Source organism: Leptinotarsa decemlineata, unplaced genomic scaffold, assembly GCF_025532065.1.
Source record: "Leptinotarsa decemlineata unplaced genomic scaffold, Ldec_3_MD MMD2_tig00000576_RagTag_RagTag, whole genome shotgun sequence".
NCBI lineage: Eukaryota > Metazoa > Arthropoda > Insecta > Coleoptera > Chrysomelidae > Leptinotarsa > Leptinotarsa decemlineata.
In genome coordinates, this window is record NW_027412551.1 from 11,123,064 (window position 1) to 11,133,127 (window position 10,064).

General features: G+C 36.4%; 1 protein-coding gene across 1 annotated transcript in view; it reads left to right on the forward strand.

Moving 5' to 3' along the window:
- Positions 1 to 8,076, forward strand: part of LOC111515051 (muscle-specific protein 20) — a 49,306-nt gene extending 41,230 nt beyond the window's left edge. Inside the window, exons 2-3 of the mRNA XM_074174439.1 lie at positions 2,930 to 3,141; positions 7,686 to 8,076. Coding sequence (XP_074030540.1) covers positions 2,930 to 3,141; positions 7,686 to 7,998 — 525 coding nt within the window. The 3' untranslated portion in view covers positions 7,999 to 8,076. The remainder of the gene's footprint in view (positions 1 to 2,929; positions 3,142 to 7,685) is intronic.
- Positions 8,077 to 10,064: the final 1,988 nt, after the last annotated feature.

The window sequence follows — 10,064 nt, forward strand, 5'->3', positions numbered from 1 at the left end:
GGTGGCCAGTTCACGTCACCTCCACGTGAGATCCAATTCAGCCCAAAAAAAGTTGTTAATCATCGTCCTATAGTGCTCGTTGTTAGCAGGCCAACATCGTTCTCAAAGAAATAAGGACCTATGATGCCGCCCGCTCAAAAACCACATCAAACAGTAACTTTTTCGGAATGCATTGGACTGTTTTGGATCTCATGTGGATTGGTATTGTCCAAATTTGACATTTTTGTTCATGTACCTATTCATTTAGAGCCTATTCAGCGAACACACGTCATTGTCTATGGTCGTCTATGGTCGTTCACCTTCAGTTCCTGTGTCAGTTGAATTTTGAACTGATGCAGGCTCCAATCACGATACAAAATGTGCTTGGTGTTGGCCTGCAAAAGGTGTAGTGGTCATACCGCTACATGTATGGGTATATAGATGACTTATCTAACCTGAGACCAATATCGTCAATTCCATCTTTAATGAAAGTGATGGGTAAATCAAGGCTGAATGCAAACTTAACCATAATCTAATAAAATCATTAATTCTGCCAACAGTTTGGATTTCAAGAAGAGAAAAGTACCATTGGTGCCATATTTTCATTTTTAAAACAAACTGTAATTGAATTTTTGCTAACAAAAACATTTGACTGTGAAGATCGTAGCACCGCCACGGATGCTAGACCATTATGGAATTATGACCGATACTTGATAAAAATCAATTGAAACGTATTCAAAAAACATACTTTGATGTGAAATATTCTCCTCGATACGTGTTTCGCCATACAATAGCATCTTCGGGGATTCTACTAATTGAGTTATATGACATTAATATTAGCGAAGTTACACAGAAGATGCCCGAAGATTCTGTCATACAGCGAAACATGTGTCGTGGTTTTGTGAACGTTCAAGTAAAATTCTAACAATGAAGTGTATTTTTTGAATACGTCATTATGGAAGTAATAATAATTGTCTGGCCTAGGTCGAGTCATAACTTTTAAATCGGAAACAATTCGTAGAAACTCATTTTGCGGCAACGACATTGAACATAAAAACAGGAGTACCTCAAGCTTCAGTTTTAGCCCCCTAACTGACTATCACTCAGAATCTCCGGTTCGTTCACTCTCCTTGCTGGTGACAACACATTGTTGTGGCATTTCATTAGTTCAGTATTCCATTGTCTAAAATGATATAAAATTGATTTGAAAAGAGATTAACTGAAAAATAACAATTATATTAAGCAAAAAACTGAAATTGAACTAATAACACGAAATGAAAATGAAAAAACTATTAACAAGAAATCAAAATTAAAAGTTGAAAGATTTCAAGCTAAGTTGCTTCACGACGTTTCGATTGTTAGTATCCACAATCATCTTCGGGTGTTAACTGGACTTATTCCTCCGAAATCTGACTAGTATAGGTCGTTCGAGTGCTTTCATATATCCCCTCTTCCTTCTCACCGCTTCATCAGTTTTAGTGGGAGCTGACCGTTTGGCGGGAGTTAGTCGTGTTCCGCTTGAATAGAGGTTTCCATTTGTTGCGTATCTTTACGCTAGCCTTATCTTAATGCGTTGTTGGACTTAGTTTCACCGATGTTTGATTCTCCGCACTCGCAGGGTATCCGGTAAATGCAATTATTGGAATTGCAGTCCGCGTTTGGTAGCCTGGTTTTCATGAGGCTGTTACGGATAGTGTTTCCAAATCTGAATCAATTCTTCTTATCCTTTCCGACAATCCTCTGATGAGGGAAGTACAAGTACTGGTTGTGGCGGCTTCTCTTCCTTGTGAGGCTCTTGCTGTGTTCTAGCCAAAGTCGGCTCCACCATCACTATGGAGTAACCATTCCGTTGAAGGTCACATTTGATGATGCTTAGTTCCTTTTCGAGACCTTCCTTTATATTACAGAGCCCGAAAGCACGGTCTACTAGAGTCTTGACGATTCCTCTCTTAGTCGATTGATGGTGATTGGATCCTTGGTTCAGATATTGTCCCGTGTGAGTGGGTTTTCGATATACAGATTTTTCCCATTTAGTGTCGGTCCTCTTCACCAATACGTCTAAGAATGGCAACTCGTTGTGGACTTCTTTTTCCATTGTGAAAGTAATGGAAGGACTCACGTTGTTGATGTGCTTCAGAAAGGTGTCTAGTTCTTCATTCCCATGGTAACATATTATGAAGGTGTCGTCCACGTATCTCAATCAGACTCGAGGCTTCTTGTGGGCTTCTTCAATGGCCAGAGATTCAAACCACTCCATATTTATGTTGGCTATAACCGGTGAAAGAGGCGTAATAAAAACGAGAGTAACTTCAAGTGCACTATTTTGGAACTGACGCTGGAAATAAAAGCAGTACCTAGTTTTTAGCCATAAACATAAACAGATACCTCTAATTTGAGGAACACATAAATAATTTTTTTAAAACTATCCTTGAATAAACGAGTTAGGACACCCAGCTTTCAAAAAAGTGTATTACTCCATTATTGATTCGTACTTGAGATATGGATTGATATGCCTTTTTAGGGTTACGCTGAAAACTCATTAATTCAGTATTTTGTATTGCAGAAAAGAGCTGTTGAATATATATGAAAGGCAGAACAAAACGAACCTTGCAAATTGAACCTTGCAATTGAAAATTGAATTTTTACTGTTTCCTGTATTTATCTTCTAGTTTTCTTATCTCATCTACAAGAAAAAAGTTTGATTTAACATCGAGTCTCATTAAGGACTATATTGTGTATAAATAATTAATAACAAAGTGTTTGAGAACAAGATATATCTAACCTCGATCTATCTAACTTTGATCGTCAATTAATTCATGTGATGTAAATGTATTCGGACGTAGTCCTCCGTACTGTGTTCTTCCCAGAGACTTCACACTGTCATGGAAAGTTGAAAAACTTTCCTCGTGAATCTCGAAATCAGTTGAACTTAACTCCGTTATTTTTTCAGTGTTCCGGTAAACGTGACGCGGAGCAAGAGAAGGAAGCTCAAGCTTGGATCGAAGCTGTCACCGGACGTCCATTTCCTGCTGGAGTCGCTTATGAAGACGTCCTGAGAGACGGCATCGTTTTGTGCCAACTGATGAATAGATTATCACCTGGAATCATCTCGAAGGTGAACACCAGCGGGGGCGACTATAAAATGATGGATAATCTCAACCAGTAAGTACACATTTTACGTCGTCCACTTGATGCATGATTCTCATGCCCTAGAACCATCCTCAGTCTAGCTATTGGGGGAGCAGTTTTAGTTTCGACTATAGAATTACTACATGGGCGTAACACATAGAGGGCGCCACTCTCATTGCATTCGCCGCTTTTTCAGTTATCACTAATCTACAGAAGAAAGCTGTTGAAATTCGAATTGTTCCTGCATATACCATATTCGCCAGCGACTACTGGCTGTTGGTAGACCCCAAGAAATGCTCACCGGTAAGAGATATTACGTTGATGATTGGAGACAATGTTGAACAAAAAACATGTTGTCTTAATTACGCCCGGGACTTTCCAGTCTAGGTGTTTACCTACTACTTCCGGCTCATATCAGGTTAAAAAATGTTTTGGTAAATATTCCTAATGTTGCCGGCAAAAGATTTCGAAAAACTGCTAGTTTGTAGTTACGTAAAATGGTGAGCAGGTCACCATTCTGAAGTCAAAAATATGCGGTTATGAGTAATCATTATCAAACTTAGGTACTTCTTTTATGCAAAGTTGGATGTTCACCCCTTATATTTGGAAAATTCATATGTTTGGTTTTAAGAATGTTTTCTATGAAGTAATTTTGAACCTTCATCCTCTTTTATTTTCTTCCAAATTAATGTTTTTTATTTTCATACCGCTGTCTGGTGTATTTCATAATTAATTTCTGATTACAATATTTAAGAATTTGTTGGTTTCATTTTTATTCGAGTTTATGATCTCTCCATGAGATATTTTTTTCTACTTTATCTGTATGAAAAGTTTAAAAACTCCCTAAGATCATAAGTACGCCACTGAGTCTATTGGTGTAACTACATTTTATTAATAGAGTATAATTTACAGGGTGTAACTGAATAAGTGTAAAACATTTAAGGAGGTGATTCCTCATCGAAAAAAAGATAGGATCTTTCATATAAAGAAACTTCATTGGAGCATCCTTTGTTAAGATACAGTCCCTTAAAGGGGGTACATAAAATTTGCATAACAAAATTTTTCACAAGCACTGAAAAAGTTACAATATTAAAATTAACCAGACGTTTTGTACTACCAAAAAGACACTCAGCCAGTAATTTATTTGGTTTACCCCATGGTTGTAAGGGGTAATGCGCCTAGACGTCGGCGCATTGAGCCACGTATTCGCTCAAATATTCCTGGAGTCCCTCTGATTACCCTGCACGCATTGATGATGCGATTTCTCAAGTCCTCTACATCTCGAACAGGAGTACGATAAACCAAATGCTGTAAATGGCCCCAAATAGGGAAATCGAGAGGATTGAGATCCGGGGATCGAGCTATCGACCTATCCACTGATTTGCATATGTTTCAGTTAAATGCTGACGTGCTACTTGACTAAAATGGGTTTTTATGCATGATGGGACTCCCCATCATGCATAAAAAACATATCCCTTCTGACGCCCAAAGGAACTTCCTCCAGCAGTACTGGATGCACTTCTATTAAAAATTGAACGTATGCCTCACCATTTAATCGAGGAGGTAGAAAATGAGGCCCCCAATTAAATCGTCCCCAATAACTCCGACCACACGTTAAGAGAAAACTGTTCTTGATGGTGAGTATCGACAATAGCATGAGGGTTTTCATCAGCCCATATGTGGTAATTATAAAAATTAATAATCTTGTCCCGAGAAAAACTACATTCGTCTGTGAATTCTATCGTCTTCAGAAAGTCACAATTTCTTATAATCATTTCCATCATCCAATTGCAAAATTCAAGACGGTTCGGAAAGTCTCGCGGTAACAGTGCCTGTACTCGTTGCAGATGGTAAGGGTATAAATGTTGTTTCTTTAAAATTCGAAATACCGTCATATGATCAACATTTAGCTGGAAAGCAATCTTTCAAGTACTGGTAGTAGGTTGTTCTTCAATCAAATTAAGTACTGCTTCTTCAAGCTGTGGTGTTCGTACTTCTCGATGGCGACCACAATCCTGCGTTCTTTTGTCGAATGAACCATATTCTCGTAATCGTTGAAGTCGAGCAAATATGCTGCCGTTGAGGATACATTTCAGATTATCTTCTAGAAGCTTCTAACCCATTCCCCTGCAACAGACCGTAAACGTAATGCATATCAGCCATTTCCTCAATTGTGTATGCCATTTTAATAAGAAATGAATTATTAAAGTAACAAATTGAGAACAGAACAACAACACACAATTAGTATTAATTCAATTTCGAAAATTCACCAAACTGAGAGCGTCATACCAATTTAATTGTCACTATCGCTAATAACCTACTAGAGAGATTAGTTTCGTATTTTCGCATTTATGACGATGTATCTCTGTAGTTGTTCCTAAAATAATTTTTTGCTGCGAACTGGTTTATTTTGGGCAAAAAACCCAAGAGACATTTTTTGTTTAGAATGAAACAGGCTATTGGAAATAAATTTTTAAATGGTAAACAAATAATAAGACAAAAAGTTACATTGGAAATAAATTTTAGGGGTTGCGTTTTCCACCCCTTACAACCATGGGGTAAACCAAATAAATTTCTGGCTAGGTATCTTTTTGGTAGTACAAAACGTCAGGTTACTTTCAATATCGTAACTTTTTTAGTGCTTGTGAAAAATATTGTTATACAAATTTTATGTACCCCCTTTAAGGGGCTGTATCTTAACAAGGGATGCTCCAATGAAATTTCTTTATATGAAAGATCCTATCTTTTTTTCGACGAGGAATCACCTCCTTGAATGTTTTACACTTTTTTAGTTACACCCTGTATAATAAATTGAGTTATCATTTATATTTTTCGTATCACATTGAACAATGTAATACAATCATTCATTGAACTACATTATTAACTCAATAACGGATCTCTACAGAAATGAGAATCGAAATAATGTACCACTCTGAACTAACCTACTTAACAGTACCTACTAAGCGACAGCTCTGCTTTCTCATGCGCTCCTGTTATTACGAGGAAGCGTTAGTATTGTCCTTGATGATTTCAACTCTCCAATGAATCTAATACACACATGATCAAACAAACACTTCAAATTCGGAAAAAGGTGTTCCGAATTTACTGAAATTTATTTGTTTCCTTGAAATTACGTTTAGTTGCTCTACATAAATCATCCGGTATGAAATTGTAGTGACAGGGTAGCAGAAACAACAGAAGGTAACCAAAACTGTAGCTGGCAAAGATACAGAAGTTGAATGAATATGAGAAAGGTCCGTCCGTCCATGTTGAGTAATATTTGAAAGTGGCAAGAAAAACAAACTAAAATATCGTCCCAGTCATACAAAATGTTTGCAACTAAGTAGCTTTTGCTTTCTTCTTGATTAATTTACATCAGTTACAACTATGAGAGATACTTATACAATTTTTTAATTTAAGAAATTTGACTTTTTTATTATGATTTATTTATTAATGGCAACAAAGAAAATTGGATCATTTGGGTATCATCAAATAGTGCATTCAGCAAATGATGGAACAAGTTTTCAGAAACGCGAGGAGTTCACTAAGAACTGTTTGTTGTGAAGCAAGCTGTAATGTATTCCATGGGCGGATCAATTGGAGGGACAAGGGTGCTATATCTTGTACTGAGAGGGGAAATTATGGGTGATGGGGGGCAAATACAATAGTTTGGCTGAATGGGAAATTACTTCAGAAACAGTATTTTGTTTCATTTAGTTTTGTTTTTAATAACAGTATAACTTTTTACGGATTGTCTCATGACTATAAAACTTCTGTAAATTTAACTTGTCAATGTCAAGAAAAAATATTTATAATAAAGTGGATGAGAAGGAAATTATAAACTTTCGATCGGTAGGTGCCTTTATTACATAACAAGCTACCCGAGATTTAGCTTCATTTTCGTGATTATCATCGAATTGACACTTTATTTGTATTTATACTAGATGGATTGAAAAGTTCGTAGGCTACCACACAGATGGCGCAACTAGTATTGAATGAATATGATTTTTCTTCGACAGATGTCAAAGGAGTTTTGACATCTGACGAAGAAGTTGAGAAATGAATAATTAAAAGGAATAACTGCAAATATCTTTGAATTTTTTGTCCATTTCTGAAGACGGAGGCAGATTTTGGCCACCGAAACGTAATGATAAGGTTTGTATTATTTCTTAGCATTTTTTTATCGAAAAAAATTGTTAAATACGACAAGTTACTGATAAATAAAACATTTTTTTTTGTGAAAAATACTTTGATTTTACGCAGTAACTTATCGGGGTGAACTAAAAAGTTTGCCCTTTCTACACTTATATAAAGTTCTCCATTATAATTTTTATATTTTTCAGATTGTGTCAAAAATACCCAAAAAAGTCGATGAAAAAATGTATTATATTTTGATACCCTCTGTTCATTTATCTTCCTTTCTTAGAAACATGGTTATTTCATCAGAACATGTCACATACGTGTTGAGATCATCTATCTACATACATTTCGAACTGATCTATAGTGTTTGTTATTTTTTCATTGTTTCTGCTTCAGAAATTTGAAAAACCATATGGACTCAAAACACTTTTTTCCAGATTCCAACAAGCTTGTACGAAATATGGCGTTCCAGACGTCGATCTGTTCCAAACGACGGATCTCTGGGACAAGAAAAACATCGCCTTGGTGACCACTACAATCTTTGCCATCGGCAGGACAGCCCACAAACACCCAGAATGGAGAGGACCAACCTTGGGGCCAAAACCTTCCGAAGAAAACAGACGAGAATTCTCCGAACAACAGCTGCGAGCCGGGGAAGCTATCATCGGTCTTCAGGCTGGGCAAAACAGGGGAGCTACCCAGGCAGGTCAAAACTTCGGAGCCTCCAGGAAGATTATTTTGGGAAAGTGAAAATTGATTATTTCTTGGTTATAACATTTGGAATTTTGCATAAATTATTTTAATAATTAATAAATTCACTAAACTGTCTTTCATTTATTTCATGAAATATAAAAAAGATGATACATGGGACCTGATTCGACACCTCAGAATGCAACTTTTTGTGTTCGCAATCACTGAATACAATATTGGCGTTCGGAGCTGACGAAATCAATACAGTCATAAGCCATCGAATGAAGCTTTTTTGTTGGGAGCTACATATTGTAATTTCTGTTGTCAGTGAATATACATTTATCCGAAACGGCCAGTTACGATTTTTTTTATTCGGAACGCATGAAAGCAAGCAAATCTATTCAGAGCCACTGAATATAAATATTGCCGAAGATTTTTTTTTCGGAACCCCAGAACTTTGTCAAAAACCACTGAATGTCACTTTTGTTTTCGAAGTCATCAAATGCAATTTATGCCACTCAACTTTAGTGTTTTGAGTCATTGAATGCAACTTTTGTGTGCACAGATAGTTGCAGTTTTCACGTTCAATGTCATTGAATGTAATTTTTCTATTTGGAGCCATTCAAAGCAATTTTCATATTCGAATCCTCTAAATGCAACATTTGTGTTCGTTGCCATTGAATTTTACTTGTATTGTTCGGAGTCTATGAATACAACTTTTGGGTTTGAAGCCACCGAATAAAACTTTCGTAGTTTCATAGATCCTATTAGAGGTTCTGAAGCTGAATACAAAGGTTGCATTCAATGACCCCAAACATGAATGAGAAACATGACGAAAGACGTATATAATGATATAATTGTTGTTGTTCTTCTTTCAACAGGGTGCGTTTGAAAACATGTATCCAGTTACTGGTTCGATACTCTCCTATACATTATCTCTCATATATATGTAATCTTTGAAGAAGTCAGTAAGTATATACAACACATACCCCTAAATTGCATTCAATAGCTCTAAACACTTGAGTTGCATTCAATAGCTGCAAACACAAAAGTGGCATACAATATCTCCTGACCCAAAAGTTGCATTCAGAGGCTTCGAAAAAAGTTGCATTCGATGAAACCACACTCAAAAGTTGGATTTGGAGGCTCCAAACAAATATGTCGTCAAAAGATAACTCTGTTAATCCTTGGCTCGCCAAATTTTGGCTTTTGAGGATTGTCGTTTTTGGGGAGGAGTGGGAGCACAGTTAGTAAGCGACAAAACATATTTTAACAGAAACAGGAAGTATACTAGGGAGAAGGTACGAGTATTTCATATTCTTAAACATTCAGCTTCATGTATCCCAGTCATTACACAGAGTTGGTTGATAACATTTGGTAGGAATCTTTTCTAAAAGCTACTTAGGAGAATGGACAGAAATAAAATGCGTGCCGAAGCGTACAAGAGTGTGGAAACGAATCATCAACTCCTAACATATTCAATTATTTCGCTTACTATGCAGAGTTCTTCGAAAATGGAATTGAATAAAATGTGAAAATGAATCACTTCCATTTCCTACATCATAAACTTTCAGTATCTCAGATATCACACGGAGTTCCTTAAATTCAGTAGGAATCTTTTTTTTTTTAATTACTCACAACAATGAGTCTGGATTCATGCAACCAATCTTGATGTGCAAATCAAGTCCTTTGCCATTAATTTTCAGTGGCAATGAATATTAAATCATATAAACTTACTCTATGTGCACGAGTTGTTAGTTTTTGGTAGTAACAAATGAAAACTTGAATTCTCACGAGCTGAAATTTCGGGTGTGAGAATGAATTTCTTACATAATCAACTTCATTCAGTGGTTCTGGACATTAAAGGTGCATACAGAGATTCAGAACAATCACCGCTTCCAAACAGCAGAACTGCAACACTCTTCTTGACGCGACTTTCCCCAACCAGTCTCCAGGAGTTGAAGTAGAAAATATGTATTTAGTGGCTCTGGAAAAAACGTTGTATTCCGGTGTAATTAAAAACTACAGATACCATGATAACAGAGATGCTACCTATTCTCAAGTATTTGCTTTCAGAAAAAAAAAACAATTCTTTTTGCACTCAGATATCATGCATCTCCTGATAC